The 16,501-nt window shown below is 46.6% G+C and overlaps 1 protein-coding gene across 1 annotated transcript in view; it reads left to right on the top strand.

The window, feature by feature from the left end:
• Window positions 1-16,501, top strand: part of INPPL1 (inositol polyphosphate phosphatase like 1) — a 136,934-nt gene that overhangs the window by 50,977 nt on the left and 69,456 nt on the right. The window contains exons 2-5 of the mRNA XM_088463789.1: window positions 3,599-3,662; window positions 9,163-9,307; window positions 13,540-13,651; window positions 15,163-15,303. Coding sequence (XP_088319915.1) covers window positions 3,599-3,662; window positions 9,163-9,307; window positions 13,540-13,651; window positions 15,163-15,303 — 462 coding nt within the window. The remainder of the gene's footprint in view (window positions 1-3,598; window positions 3,663-9,162; window positions 9,308-13,539; window positions 13,652-15,162; window positions 15,304-16,501) is intronic.

Here is a 16,501-nt window from a genome sequence, read left to right as displayed (position 1 = left end):
TTAAGGTTAGGCACTTAGAGGGGGGATTAGGGTTAGGGGGTAGTATAGGTTAGTTTATACTTACCTTCCGCCGTTCGGGATTTCCACCTCTGTCAGGCTGCTGCTGCTGCTGGGATTTCATACCGATCCCCTCAAAAGCAGCAGGGACTAGTGGTCCTTGGACGTAGCAGCTAGGAGGTCATTGCTGACTTTAGTGAGGGCAGTTTCAGTGGAACTGAGAGGACGGAAGCCAGAGGGAGAGGTGCATCCCGCCCTGTGTGAGCAAATCCTCACACCGGTAATGAAACCTGACACATGTGCAGATGACCGATGATTGCTCAACTCCATAAACATCTGCATATCGTCTGTCTCTGAATCAGGCACAGTGTGAATGATATTAATAATGTAGGGCACAGAGACTGGGCAGTACTATGATAACACCGGCATCTAGAGGCGGACTTGGGCATGTTCCTTCCCCACTAAAAACATATGACATTTGTCCATGCAGCGGCAAGGTGTAAAATGTCATCTTCCCGCTGGGTACACGCCTATACAATCGTCTGACACACCTTCCCGCTGGGTATAAAGCTAGGTACACACCTATACAATCGTACACACCTTCCCGCTGGGTATAAAGCTGGGTACACACCTATACAATCGTCGCACACATCTTCCCGCTGGGTATAAAGCTGGGTACACACCTATACAATGGACACATCTTCCCGCTGGGTATAAAGCTGGGTACACACCTATACAATCGTCGTACACACCTTCCCGCTGGGTATAAAGCTGGGTACACACCTATACAATCGTACACACCTTCCTGCTGGGTATAAAGCTGGGTACACACCTATACAATCGTCGCACACATCTTCCCGCTGGGTATAAAGCTGGGTACACACCTATACAATCGTCGTACACACCTTCCCGCTGGGTATAAAGCTGGGTACACACCTATACAATCATACACACCTATACAATCGTCGCACACATCTTCCCGCAGGGTATAAAGCTGGGTACACACCTATACAATCGTCGGACACCTCTTCCCGCTGGGTACACACCTATACAATCGTCTGACACACCTTCCCGCTGGGTACACACCTATACAATCGTCTGACACACCTTCCCGCTGGGTACACACCTATACAATCATACACACCTTCCCGCTGGCTATAAAGCTGGGTACACACCTATACAATCGTACACACCTTCCCGCTGGGTATAAAGCTGGGTACACACCTATACAATCGTCGTACACATCTTCCCGCTGGGTATAAAGCTGGGTACACACCTATACAATCATACACACCTATACAATCGTCGCACACATCTTCCCGCAGGGTATAAAGCTGGGTACACACCTATACAATCGTCGGACACCTCTTCCCGCTGGGTACACACCTATACAATAGTCTGACACATCTTCCCGCTGGGTACACACCTATACAATCGTCTGACACACCTTCCCGCTGGGTACACACCTATACAATCATACACACCTTCCCGCTGGCTATAAAGCTGGGTACACACCTATACAATCGTACACACCTTCCCGCTGGGTATAAAGCTGGGTACACACCTATACAATCGTCTGACACACCTTCCCGCTGGGTATAAAGCTGGGTACACACCTATACAATGGACACATCTTCCTGCTGGGTATAAAGCTTTGTACACACCTATACAATCGTACACACCTTCCCGCTGGGTATAAAGCTGGGTACACACCTATACAATCGTACACACCTTCCCGCTGGGTATAAAGCTGGGTACACACGTATACAATCGTCGCACACATCTTTCCGCTGGGTATAAAGCTGGGTACACACCTATACAATCGTCTGACACACCTTCCCAAAGGCCAGTGTCACGGGGTAACTTCCCGCAGGTGAAGCGCTGAGAAATCGATGAGGTATAAAATGCTGACGGCGAAGATGTCGACACCAGTATATTGACATGTAAAATCTTGACTTTGACAGAATGTTGGCGAGTTGACCATGAGGTTATGCATTAGCGAGGCAAGTGTCCCTAACCACAGCCTAACGCAAAATAGTCTGTCAACATTCCATTGTCAGTAGTCACAGTGTCGGCATTCTGTCAACGGATACACTGGGAAATGACTTGTATGCAGATCTATTGGTAAATAAATCTATTGGTGGCAACAGGCTCATATGTAGCGGTAACTGCGCTCGTACATCCCCGCACTCCAGGACCAGAAACCGGGAAGATAATTAGCCCCAGATGTACCGATATTTTACTGTAGCCACGCCAAAAGTGTCTTAGATGCCCTGTGACCACAGAGACCACCCTGAGGGTGGGTGCGATGCCAGACGTGACAGCAGCGATCTGCACTTTTTTCCCCAGCATTATTGGCATATGTTATTTAAAAACCGCCATCTTGTATAAGTGAAAGCAACGGATGATGAACTTGCTGGGAAAGTAGTACTTGCACTGAATGTACTGCCGGAGTAGGCGGTAGGGTCTGCTGTCCCCAGTGCATGCAGTCGGTGGCTTGCCCCCATTGTATGGGTATACTGTTATTTCATTACATGTAGGCAGTCTGTGCTATTGGCACTCTAGATGTAACTCCTAATAAACCCGGACAGTGATAGGAACACGTCTGTCTCAGCTGATTTTTTTTGCTGTCAGCTCCCAGAAAGTCACATAATTTATCTCCTCTGCCCCAGTGCCAACTACTGTGCCCGGAATATCTCCCCCGGCAACCAGTGCGAGCTAGCTGGCACACAGCACCCAAAATATGTTTGTTGTGGGTGAGAGAGGCGCCCTCAGGACTGTGTACTGTAACATCAGGATGGGGGCAGGTGCAGCTCAGGTCTGGAAATAACCAGTCAGCTGATCGCCTCTCACACCTGGCTCCCAGGTAAATAGCCTCGCCCAGCCAGGTAGAGAGGACATTCCAGGTGCCTCACAGGTGACCCTTTCTTCTCCCTCCCTCCCCCAGGTGCACTCGTACTCTGATGCGGCTTATTTATATTAGATAACAGGAGTGTACAGACTGCAGTGTGCTTTGTGTGTTACATACATGAATAATATATATATATTGCAGACAGGCTCCGATTCTGCAGGGAGTGGGGGGAGGAGAGGCCGTTTACTCCCGTTAAAGGGAAAGTACTATCAGAATACGGATAATGTGTAATATTAAATAACGCTGACCATCACTGTTTATTACTATAATTAGAGATTATACCATTTTAGGATGCTGCTGTCTGTGTGAGTCTATAGTCAGTGACTAAAGGCCTTCATATAATGATATGCTTGTGACACGTGCAGGGTATATAGCAGAAGAGCCACGTCTTACAGAGGGAGACGTGTCACGTGATGATTATTAAATACATGTCTGATTCATATACAATTGTTTTATCTTTTTATTTTATTTAATCTTTCTCTAATGAGATGCGTTACTTGTTTATGTATCAGGTACGGAGTCCTGGTTTGCTGGCAATAGTTTTACTTTAATATGTGAAGGACGGGGCCCCGCACAAGATGGCTGCTGGCGTCATTGCGCTGGTGACATTAAAGAGCCTCTGCGATGAGGCTTCCTGTGTATTATGCTGTATTACCCCAATAGGTAATAAATATATTTTCTTTCTGTCAGATTCCAGAAGCATGTGCACACGTACCGGATCCTGCCGGATGAGGACGACTTCCTGGCCGTGCAGGTACGCCGTCATCACCGTTATTGTCGCTGTTGTTACTATTATTATTATTACTACTACTTATATCACTATTATTAAAAAAAGTAATAATGATACAATTAATTACTATTTATTATTAATACTATTTATTATATTACTATTGATTTTATTAGTATGAATATTATCACTACATTATAGTTACTATTTGGATTTATTTAGTTTTAGAGCTATTTATTTTTTTACTATTATTGTTATATTTTTTTATTATTTTTATTTATTTTACAATAATTAGTGTTATAATTACTATTTATATGATCATTTTTATTACTGTTATTTAGAGATGTGCGCAGACCTGTGTTTTGGTTTTGCCAAAACTACCCTCTAGTATAAAAATTGATAAAAACAGCTAAAATCATGTAATTTGGACCTGTTTACATGCAATCCAAAACCCGAGTCCTGGTTTTTGGATCCGAGATCTGAACTTACAGGTAGACTGAGCCGGGACTCTGGGCCTGATTAAGACCTGCTCGCGAGCGCTGAGCGCTCGCAAACGGGTCGATGGTGCCCTAGTGCGCATGCGCACGACGGAAGGAGCTCCATTGTGCGCTTGCGCGAAACCCGCATAGCGACGGCCAAGCCGTCGCTATGGGTCTCGCACCGAAGGGGTGTGCTGTCGATGGTGAGTGACAGCACGCCACCTTTGGTGGGTGTGCCGGGGGCGTGGCTGCCCAGACGGAGGTGTTCCCATGGGAACGCCTACCGTCTGGGGCCGGCCCCACTGACATCATAGGTGATGTCAGTGGGAGTGTTTTTGGCTCTGATAGAGCCAAAAGCACTCCAGGGTTTGCGGCAGCGAGACCCTACCGCAGGGTCTCGTCGCAAGCCCAATGGTCGCGACCATCTTTTTGGCCGCTCGCATAAGCTGTGGGTGGTCACCCACAGCTATGCGAGCGGCCAGGAGGCGGCTCCAATTTTAGGTAGGAGGGCCCTGATTCAGAGCGAGCGCTCTTGTCAGAGCGTCTGGCTCTGAATCAGGCCCTCTGTTCCACTCGGAACCGTAAAAGTGATCCGAGCCGGGACTCCGTTCGACTCTGAACTCCAAAGTTTGGGTGTGTTCGGTCTTCAGCAAAACCAAACCAGGTATCTCTACTACTATTACCGTCTCAGTTTCCTAGCCAATGAGTGGGCTAGTTCAGCACACAATATGGCAGCATGCACTGTAACACACACTTACCAAATCCATGTTTGGCATATATAACATATAGTGGCATAGGAGCCTCGGGTGTGTTTTTTTTTTTTTTAATGGGACGTAGTTGATATACCGACGGTCGGGAAGCAGTCTGTCTAAATTCAAACACGGGACTAAGACAGGAGTTGAAATACCGACTCCCGTCTAGATCCCGATGCCGGAATCTCGACAGACGGCTTCCCAAACAAAGGTCAGCCAGCCCGTCTTAGCTATTAGCAGCGGAAGGAGGGGGGGTGGAGTTTGGTTTAGGTACCCCCCTGGGGGGAATTAGGGTTAGGTACCCCCCTGGGAGGGTTAGGGTTATGCTGTGGGGAGGGGGTTGTTACGGTTAGGCACCCCCCGGGGAGGGTAAGGATAAGGGTGCGGGGAGGAGTGGTAAGGCACCACCAGGGGGAGACTTAGGGTTAGGCAGCCCCTGGGGAGGTTGGGGTTAGGCACAACTAAGGGAGGGTTAGGGGTAGGGGTAGGGTTAGGGTTACTTTACCGCTCCTGTCGCGATCTATTAGCATCAAGATTCTGGCATCGGTGTTTCACCTGGTGGTTACTCGGCTATGGTGATATCATATTTGGAATATGTGGCCTCTGTAGGTGAGGTCCCCAATGGAAGCTTATATACAGTAGATGACCCAACCACCAGTGTGAATTAGGAGGTCTGCCCGTGTTGCCCACTTTGTTAGCGGGTGAGAGTTGGGGGGTGGCAGCAGGCTCCTCTATCGGTGCTATATACCGTCATTTCTAATGCATGGTGATCGATCTCCGGGGTGTGCTGGATGATTGATATCGATCATCCAGCACACCACCAATGATGGCCAACGACCCGCGTTCAATGATTGCGGGTCCATAGTAACCTGGTCGATATCGTTATGGTCCATATGTGCCCACGCATCGTAGGTCATTGGTGGGTTGGAGGCACAAAAAAATGCACGCTATGTTGGATATCGTTATCGTTCATATTGTGCATTTTAATCGTACCATGTGTGCGCAGCGTAAGACTAAGCTAGATAACTGACAGAAGTTGATTAGTTCCTTTGGGCAGCAGGAGTTTCCGGCTAGGCTTAGGGTATCTGCCTTAAGGGGGCAGGTTATGTAATCCAGGATTTGGAAGCTTATTTATCAAATATCAACAAAATATCATTAAGGCCGCTCAGTGATACTTGCCCGGGGAGGTTGCCAGGCCAGTCGTAGGGAACATAGGGCCTAATTCAGACCCGCTCGCGAGCGCTGAGCGCTCGCAAGCGGGTCGATGATGCCCAAGTGCACATGCGCACGACGGAGGCTCCGTCATGCGCATGCGCGAGACCCGAATAACGTCGTTAAGGCTCTCGCACCAAAGGGGGCGTGCTGTCGATGGTGATTGACAGCACGCCCCCTTTGGTGGGCGTGCCGGGGGTGTGGCTGCCCAGACGGAGGCGTTCCCATGGGAACGCCTACCGTCTGGGGCCGGCCCCACTGACATCACTAGTGATGTCAGTGGGAGTGCTTTTGGCTATGATAGAGCCAAAAGCACTCAAGGGCTTGCGGCAGCGAGACCCTACCGCAAGGGTCTCGTCGCAAGCCCGATGGTCGCGATGGTCTGGACCATCGCGACCTTCATATTGGTCGCTCGCTATATGAAGGAGGGACGGTCCTGATTCAGAGGGAGCGCTCTGTCAGAGCGTCCGGCTCTGAATCAGGGCCATAGACAGGCGTGACTCATTTTCACTGACCAAAGGATTTTTCACCCTCACATAAATATGCTCCATGGTTTTGAATGAGTCATAGTGCTAAAGATTTAGAACATGATTGAGGATTGAGGCCCTGATTCAGAGACGGACGCTCTGAAAGAGCGCTCGCTCTGAATCTGGACGTTTTTTTTCCTTTTTTTTGTGCGGCCTGCTGGCCGCTCACATAGCTGTGGGTAACCACCGACAGCTATTGCGAGCGGCCAGGTTGATGGTTGTGATGGTCAAGACCATCGCGACCATCGGGCTTGCGACGAGACCCTTGTGGGTAGGGTCTCGTGGCCGCAAGCCCCAGAGAGCTTCCGGCTCTAATAGAACCGGAAGCTCTCCTACTGACATCACTGGTGATGTCAGTGGGGCCTCCCCAAAATGGCAGGCGTTCCCTCGGGAATGCCTCCGTTTGGCCAGCCACCCATCCTGCCCGCCTACCAAACGGGGCGAGCTGTCAATCACCATCGACAGCTCGCCCCCTTTGGTGTGAGACCCGGAGTGACGTCGCTAGCTGGGTCTCGCGCATACGCAAGATGCAGCCGGCTTCGTCGTGCGCATGCCCAGTGGGCAAACATCAACATGGTTGCGAGCGCTCAGCGCTTGCGACCGGGTCTGAATAAGGCCCTTAGTGTGGGCTAGCTTCTCTTCTTTCCCTGTGGTAGTGCTGAGGACACGTCCTCATCATTTCCTGGGCTCAGAAATAAGATATGTCTCCTGATTAATCACAGTGATACAATTAGGGCTTGAATTGGCGATAACTGGCATCACTTCCATTTTCCTTTTTTTTTTTTTTTTTTTAATTTGTAAAGCAAAAATCCATTATGGAATAAATAAAGACACTTAGGGCCAAATGTCTCAGCCTCCGATCTGGCGAAAGTGACGATTGTTTTGGTGATTTTGCCGCTGGATTTGATATAACAAAGGCAGAAGAGGTTGCTGCATCAAATCCTGCGGCAAAATTGGGTAAAATCTGCACTTTTGGCATATCGGAGTCTGTTACATTTGGCCAGTAGAGTAATAGGAAAATGTACTTATTTATTAATTGCTATAAATGTGATCGTAGCCACATGGACACCCCTGTTACTTTCATGATTTGTTTGATGAACGTCTGACCTGCCGGCTGGTAACGCAATAAGTCACAGATATACGGTGTATTGACGCTGACTATACACAGTGCAGAGACAGGCACAGGGGACAGTAACAGCTGCCCCTGTACGATCCAAAACATCAGTCTAGACGGCTGGACAGCTGCACAGACAGACAGGTGTCTCTGCCTCGCTCACGGACAGCTGAGAGGGACACGGGATAATTTGTGCTCAATAACAGCCCTGTCCATACAGTATGTACTTACACCCTCCTATCTCATTCCTGAGCTGCCTCCTGTACATGATATGTGCACCACTCAGATAGATATTAGGAGATTGGCCGGATATCACCTTGTCTGGCCCCAGAATATCCTCTTGAGATCAGGGAAGACCTAATGGATTATGCTTGTAATTACGGTCAATAGTGTACATTGTTCATGTATGTATATGGTATGTGGATTGTACATTGTACATGTGTGTATATGGGGTGTACATTGTACATGTGTGTATATGGTATGCGGGGTGTACATTGTACATGGTATGGAGGGTGTGCATGGTATGGAGGGTGTGCATGGTATGCGGGGTGTGCATGGTATGCGGGGTGTGCATGGTATGCGGGGTGTGCATGGTATGCGGGGTGTACATGGTATGGAGGGTGTACATGGTATGGAGGGTGTACATGGTATGCGGGGTGTACATTGTACATGGGTGTACATTGTACATGGGTGTACATGGTAAGGAGGGTGTACATGGTATGCGGGTGTACATTGTACATGTGTGTATATAGTATAGGGGTGTACATGGTATCCGGGCTGTACATTGTACATGTGTGTATATTGTATGGGGGTGTACATGGTATGTGGGATGTACATTGTTCATATGTGTATATGGTATGTGGGGTGTACATTGTACATGTGTGTATATGGTATGGGGGTGTACATGGTATGTGGGGTGTACATTGTAAATGTGTGTATATGGTATGGGGGTGTACATGGTATGTGGGGTGTACATTGTTCATGTGTGTATATGGTATGGAGGGTGTACATGGTATGCGGGCTGTACATTGTTCATGTGTGTATATGGTATGGAGGGTGTACATGGTATGTGGGGTGTACATTGTACATGTGAGTATATGGTATGTGCGGTGTACATTATACTTGTGTGTATTCGGTATGGGGGTGTACATGGTATGCGGGGTGTACATTGTACTTGTGTGTGTATAAGATATGGGGGTGTCTATGGATTGGGTGTGTACATGGTATGTGTGTGTATGGTTTGGGGTGTACATGATGGTACGTGTGTGTGTATATGGTTTGAGGGTGTTCTAGGTGGTACATGGTATGCGGGTCTCCATGGTACATGTGCGTGTATATGGTTTGGGGGTGTACTTGGTGGTACGTGTGTGTATATGGTATGGGGGGTGTACACGGTTTGGGGGTGTATATGGAGCGGCTGTTAATGTCTCATCTCTCATGCAGACATCTCAAGGGGTCCAGGTGCGACGTTTCAAGACTCTGGGGGACCTGATTGCCATGTACCTGCAGCCTAACCAGGGCATGGTGTGTACCCTGCTGTACCCTGTGGAGAGAGAGAAGGATGTCATAGAGGACAGAGACTATTCAGGTGAGTCTAGGTCTCATCCTCACATTCTAGAGTCATGCTGGGATTTCTAGTTCCACAGGCTGCCTAACTCTGCAACATAGTATTGGGTCTGCCCTGGCTGTGTGCTCCTGGCTCCCCTCCAAGCTATTATTAGTCATTTCTCACTTCCATATGTATGATCTCTATATATGCTACATACGTGTTCTGCTACAGGCCTGACACCACCAGGTCATATGTATGACTATATCTCTGTATATGCTACAGACGTGTTCTGCTACATGCCTGACACCACCAGGTCATATGTATGACTGTATATCTCTGTATATGCTACAGACGTGTTCTGCTACATGCCTGACACCACCAGGTCATATGTATGACTGTATATCTCTGTATATGCTACAGACGTGTTCTGCTACAGGCCTGACACCACCAGGTCATATGTATGACTGTATATCTCTGTATATGCTACAGACGTGTTCTGCTACAGGCCTGACACCACCAGGTCATATGTATGACTATATCTCTGTATATGCTACAGACGTGTTCTGCTACAGGCCTGACACCACCAGGTCATATGTATGACTGTATATCTCTGTATATGCTACAGACGTGTTCTGCTACAGGCCTGACACCACCAGGTCATATGTATGACTGTATATCTCTGTATATGCTACAGACGTGTTCTGCTACAGGCCTGACACCACCAGGTCATATGTATGACTGTATCTCTGTATATGCTACAGACGTGTTCTGCTACAGGCCTGACACCACCAGGTCATATGTATGACTGTATATCTGTATATGCTACAGACGTGTTCTGCTACACGCCTGACACCACCAGGTCATATGTATGACTATATCTCTGTATATGCTACAGACGTGTTCTGCTACAGGCCTGACACCACCAGGTCATATGTATGACTATCTCTGTATATGCTACAGACGTGTTCTGCTACAGGCCTGACACCACCAGGTCATATGTATGACTATACCTCTGTATATGCTACAGACGTGTTCTGCTACAGGCCTGACACCACCAGGTCATATGTATGACTATATCCCTGTATATGCTACAGACGTGTTCTGCTACAGGCCTGACACCACCAGGTCATATGTATGACTATATCTCTGTATATGCTACAGACGTGTTCTGCTACAGGTCTGACACCACCAAGTCATATGTATGACTATATCTCTGTATATGCTACAGACGTGTTCTGCTACAGGTCTGACACCACCAGGTCATATGTATGACTATATCTCTGTATATGCTACAGACGTGTTCTGCTACAGGCCTGACACCACCAGGTCATATGTATGACTATCTCTGTATATGCTACAGACGTGTTCTGCTACAGGCCTGACACCACCAGGTCATATGTATGACTGTATATCTCTGTATATGCTACAGACGTGTTCTGCTACAGGCCTGACACCACCAGGTCATATGTATGACTATCTCTGTATATGCTACAGACGTGTTCTGCTACAGGTCTGACACCACCAGGTCATATGTATGACTATATCTCTGTATATGCTACAGACGTGTTCTGCTACAGGTCCGACACCACCAGGTCATATGTATGACTATATCTCTGTATATGCTACAGACTTGTTCTGCTACAGGCCTGACCCCACCAGGTCATATGTATGACTATCTCTGTATATGCTACAGACGTGTTCTGCTACAGGCCTGACACCACCAGGTCATATGTATGACTGTATATCTCTGTATATGCTACAGACGTGTTCTGCTACAGGCCTGACACCACCAGGTCATATGTATGACTGTATCTCTGTATATGCTACAGACGTGTTCTGCTACAGGCCTGACACCACCAGGTCATATGTATGACTATATCTCTGTATATGCTACAGATGTGTTCTGCTACACGCCTGACACCACCAGGTCATATGTATGACTGTATCTCTGTATGTGCTACAGACGTGTTCTGCTACAGACCTGACACCACCAGGTCATATATATGACTGTATCTCTGTATATGCTACTGACGTGTTCTGCTACAGGCCTGACACCACCAGGTCATATGTATGACTGTATCTCTGTATATGCTACAGACGTGTTCTGCTACAGGCCTGACACCACCAGGTCATATGTATGACTGTATCTCTGTATATGCTACAGACGTGTTCTGCTACAGGCCTGACACCACCAGGTTATACAGTCAGGTGCACAAATATTGGGACATTGACAGAATTTTCATATTTTGGCCTCTATTCACCACCACAATGGCTTTGAAATGAAACAAACAAGATGTGATTTACCTGCAGACTTTCAGATATAATTTGAGGGTAATTACATCCAAATCAGGTGAATGGTGTAGGAATTACAACGGTTTCTATATGTACCTCCCACTTTTTAAGGGGCCAAAACTAATGGGACTATCAACTCAAAAGCTATTTCATGGACAGGTGTAGGCTATTCCCTCCGTTATTTCATTATCAATTAAGCAGGTAAAAGGTCTGGAGTTGATTCTAGGTGTGATATTTGCATTTGGATCAGTTGCTGTCGACTCTCAATATGAGATCCAAAGAGCTGTCACTATCAGTGAAGCAAGCCATCATTAGGCTGAAAAATCAAAACAAACCCATCAGAGAGATAGCAAAAACATTAGGTGTGGCCAAATCAACTGTTTGGAACATTCTTAAAAAGAAAGAACGCACCGGAGAGCTCAGCAACACCAAAAGACCCGGAAGACCACGGACAACAACTGTGGTGGATGACAGAAGAATTATTTCCCTGGTGAAGAAAAACCCATTCACAACAGTTGGCCAAATCAAGAACACTCTCCAGGAGGTAGGTGTATATGTGTCAAAGTCAACAATCAAGAGAAGACTTCACAAGAGTGAATATAGAGGGTTCACCACAAGATGTAAACCATTGGTGAGCCACAAAAACAGGAAGACCAGATTAGAGTTTGCCAGACAACATCTAAAAAAGCCATTACAGTTCTGGAACAACATCTTATGGACAGATGAGACAAAGATCAACTTGTACCAGAGTGATGGGAAGAGAAGAGTATGGAGAAGAAAAGGAACTGCTCATGATCCAAAACATACCACCTCATCAGTGAGGCATGGTGGTGGTAGTGTCATGGCGTGGGCATGTATTGCTGCCAATGGAACTGGTTCCCTTGTATTTATTGATGATGTGACTGCTGACAAAAGCAGCAGAATGAATTCTGAAGTGTTTGGGGCAATATTATATGCTCATATTTAGTCAAATGCTTCAGAACTCATTGGACGGCGCTTCACGGTGCAGATGGACAATGACCCGAAGCATACTGCAAAAGCAACCAAAGAGTTTTTTAAGGCTAAAAAGTGGAATGTTATGCAATGGCCAAGTCAATCCCCTGACCTGAATCCGATTGAGCATGCATTTCACTTGATGAAGACAAAACTGAAGGGAAAATGCCCCAAGAACAAGCAGGAACTGAAGACATTTGCAGTAGAGGCCTGGCAGAGCATCACCAGGGATGAAACCCAGCGTCTGGTGATATCTATGCGTTCCAGACTTCAGGCTGTAATTGCCTGCAAAGGATTTGCAACAAAGTATTAAAAAGTGAAAGTTAGATTTAGGATAGTTTAGTTTGTCCCATTACTTTTGGCCCTTAAAAAGTGGGAGGCACATATAGAAACCGTTGTAATTCCTACACCGTTCACCTGATTTGGATGTAATTACCATCAAATTAAATCTGAAAGTCTGCAGGTAAAGCACATCTTGTTTGTTTCATTTCAAAGCCATTGTGGTGGGGAATAGAGGCCAAAATATGAAAATTCTGTCAATGTCCCAATATTTATGCACCTGACTGTATGTCCGCCGACAAGGACGCATCTTCTCATTTTTATTATTACCGTTAGAAACAACAGATTACACCTGATTCCTCCTCAATCGTCTTTGTATTCAGTTGGAACAGCCACACGGGGAAACCTTTAGTTCTAACGGCACAACTGACACCATGGCAGGAAGCAGCCTGCAGCACCCAGCGATCGTACATATGCCAGATGCCATTGTGACCAGTACCCATGTATAATATGTCTCATGTATAAAGTGATTGTGGTTTTATGTGCAAACTATTTCTCCGTGTAGCGGTGCAGAAATTGCGCATGTAAAATGTTGTGGAATAAAATCCGCAGTAATAAGAATATTCTTTCGTTGTATTTTCGAGCTTTGCCATGCTTGTTGCAGCTATGGTCGCTGTCTCTGTAATATTACACGGCTTTTATTGCAGATGGTGAAGACGAGAAGCCGCCTCTCCCACCGCGATCGGCCTCGGGCAATTTCTCTCCCGGCTCTGGGTTGAGTTTGGTGCCGTGTGGGCAGGATCTTAGCCCTACCGAGAGGTAATGGGGTGAATACCTGGCTCTAGCAATAAGAGCGGTAACTTGACTTGTTCTTTGTGCGGTTGGCGTCGTGGTCAGCGTAGCACTGAGGGTGTTTAACATTGTAAAGAGCTGGTTCATGTTGTTTTCTTTTCTGTCTGCTAATTAATGTCGTCTCCTTATTGAGTATAGTACTAATATATGAATAGAAATGTTACCTGCATATTTCTCTATATAGGGTTACCAAGTTCGTCCATCTGTATATAAATAATACACAGAGGCTCTTATTTTTAACCTTTATTTCAGTCTATAAGTCTAGAGTCAGACGAGCTGTTTACGTGTAGAGTTCACACTGCCCTCCATGTTCATCACGTATTCTCATAAAGCTGGTGTCACACCAGCAGTGTATATGTAGCATGTATCTGCTCCTTTCCAAAAGCTCAAGAAACGGTTTGTAGCTTTTACCTTAAGGTAGTGTCACACCAGCAGTGTATAAGCAGTATGTATCTGCTCCTTTCCAACAGCTCAGGAAACGGTTTGTAGTTTTTACCTTAAGGTAGTATCACACCAGCAGTGTATAAGCAGTATGTATCTGCTCCTTTCCAAAAGCTCAGGAAACGGTTTGTAGTTTTTACCTTAAGGGATTGTCACACCAGCAGTGTATAATCAGTATGTATCTGCTCCTTTCCAAAAGCTCAGGAAACGGTTTGTAGTTTTTACCTTAAGGGATTGTCACACCAGCAGTGTATAAGCAGTATGTATCTGCTCCTTTCCAAAAGCTCAGGAAACGGTTTGTAGTTTTTACCTTAAGGAAGTGTCACACCAGCAGTGTATAAGCAGCGTGTATCTGCTCCTTTCCAAAAGCTCAGGAAACGATTTGCAGTTTTTACCTTAAGCTGGTGTCACACCAGCAGTGTATAAGCAGTATGTATCTGCTCCTTTCCAACAGCTCAGGAAACGGTTTGTAGTTTTTACCTTAAGCTGGTGTCGCACCAGCAGTGTATAAGCAGCATGTATCTGCTCCTTTCCAACAGCTCAGGAAACTGTTTGTAGTTTTTACCTTAAAGAAGTGTCACACCAGCAGTGTATAAGCAGTGTGTATCTGCTCCTTTCCAAAAGCTCAGGAAACGTTTTGCAGTTTTTACCTTAAGCTGTTGTCACACCAGCAATGTATAAGCAGCATGTATCTGCTCCTTTCCAAAAGCTCAAGAAACTGTGTGCAGTTTTTACCTTAAGCTGGTGTCACACCAGCAGTGTATAAGCAGCATGTATCTGTCACCCTCAGGAAACTCTCTGGTCTCTGCCTTGAGCTGGTGTCACCGTCAGGAAACTGCAATCAGTGTTTTATGTGTCCCGAATAACCAGTGGTTATCCGCTGCTCACTCGTATCATTAGCGCCTGTAGGATTTGCCGTTTGCTGCACAGACGCTGTAATCGTGATTGACTTAGATGTCTTTAGCTTCAGACCGATAACTGTGGAAAATGTTCCATGTCCTGTCCATACCATCATCATCTCTCTGTTTCTCTCGCAGCTCAACAAATGGGCTGACCACTGTGTCCCACGAGTACCTGAAGGGCAGTTATGCTCTGGACCTAGAAGCTGTGAAATCCGGGGCCACGAACCTGCCCCACCTCAACAAGGCGCTGGTCGTCTCCTGCAAACGGCTGCACGGGTAATGCTCCGCGGAGGCCTGTCTCTGTCTCACGGCCTTTATTCATCTGGATAGTCAGGGGTATATATATGCTCTTGGGGGTTTTGCCCATAGGATTTAGAACGCCAATAACATAAATTGCAAAGCCTGCTTAGTTTTGTCATTAATATTAATGGTGTTTTTAAATCTTGCCGGCAAAACCGCTGACAGTCGGTGGGTTTGGAGTCCTAACTCTTAGTAAATATACCCCACAGTGTTACATACTATACTGAGGGTATATTAACGGCCAGTAAGACACCGCGCGTGTGGGTTACATGCCCCTTTTAGAGCTATTACAACACACAATTGTGCACATGACATTAATGACATATAGATATACGGAAAACTTTAATGGGATTATTAATGTCGGCGATGTACTACAGTCATCCCACGTTTAGGGCTATATTTACAAAGAAGTGGCTTATGTAAGCCGCTGCCTCTTGGCGGGTTGGAGCTGAAGATATATAGCGGTACTCACATTCCGTGTAAAGCCTGGCAGCGTGCTTACCCTGAATGTTACTGGCGCTTTACAGTTTCAGCTCCAGTCTGCTGAGAAGCTTTGTACATATTACCCTTAAGCTGCAAAATTATGACACAATAATAAAGCCCCTCCCATAGTACATTTCATTCATGCCCCTGTTCTACCAAACCCGCCCACATTATGGCAAAGCCACACCCTTTTTCTGCTATGCCCGCCCCTTTTCATGTCTGAGAAACTGGGCAGAGGGAGGTTTCTGGGATATAGTACGGCATTATTATTATTATTTGCTTATATACAATTACAATTTACAGTAATTAAACAAGACTCAGAGGTAAGAGGGTCCTGCTATATCCTGGCGGATGTTAAGGCCTTCCCGCACATACCCCCAGAGGGTAGTGTTGTTTGTGATTTTTATGTAAAGTCCTCTGACCTAGAGAACAATGGCTGTATGATACGGACCCCACGAAATGAGCGAGTTATTCCTGCCGTCACGGGAGACTTGCTGCCATTGTGAATTAATGAAGGTGTGCTGGATTGTTTTATTCGCGCAGTATTTCTACTTCAGGGTCCATAGGGTATCCACAGGATACCTTGGGGTATAGGTGTGACGTCAGTCGCAGGGCACCAAAGAGTTAAGCTTTCAGCCTCCCAGGATGCACTAGGTCCCCCTCCTATACCCCGCCCCCGGGCCAAGGCACC

The sequence above is a fragment of the Taudactylus pleione genome, unplaced genomic scaffold, assembly GCF_031769625.1.
Source record: "Taudactylus pleione unplaced genomic scaffold, aTauple2 ptg001449l, whole genome shotgun sequence".
Lineage (NCBI taxonomy): Eukaryota > Metazoa > Chordata > Amphibia > Anura > Myobatrachidae > Taudactylus > Taudactylus pleione.
Note: the sequence above shows the minus strand (reverse complement) of the source record. Positions and strands in the feature narration are given on the sequence as shown.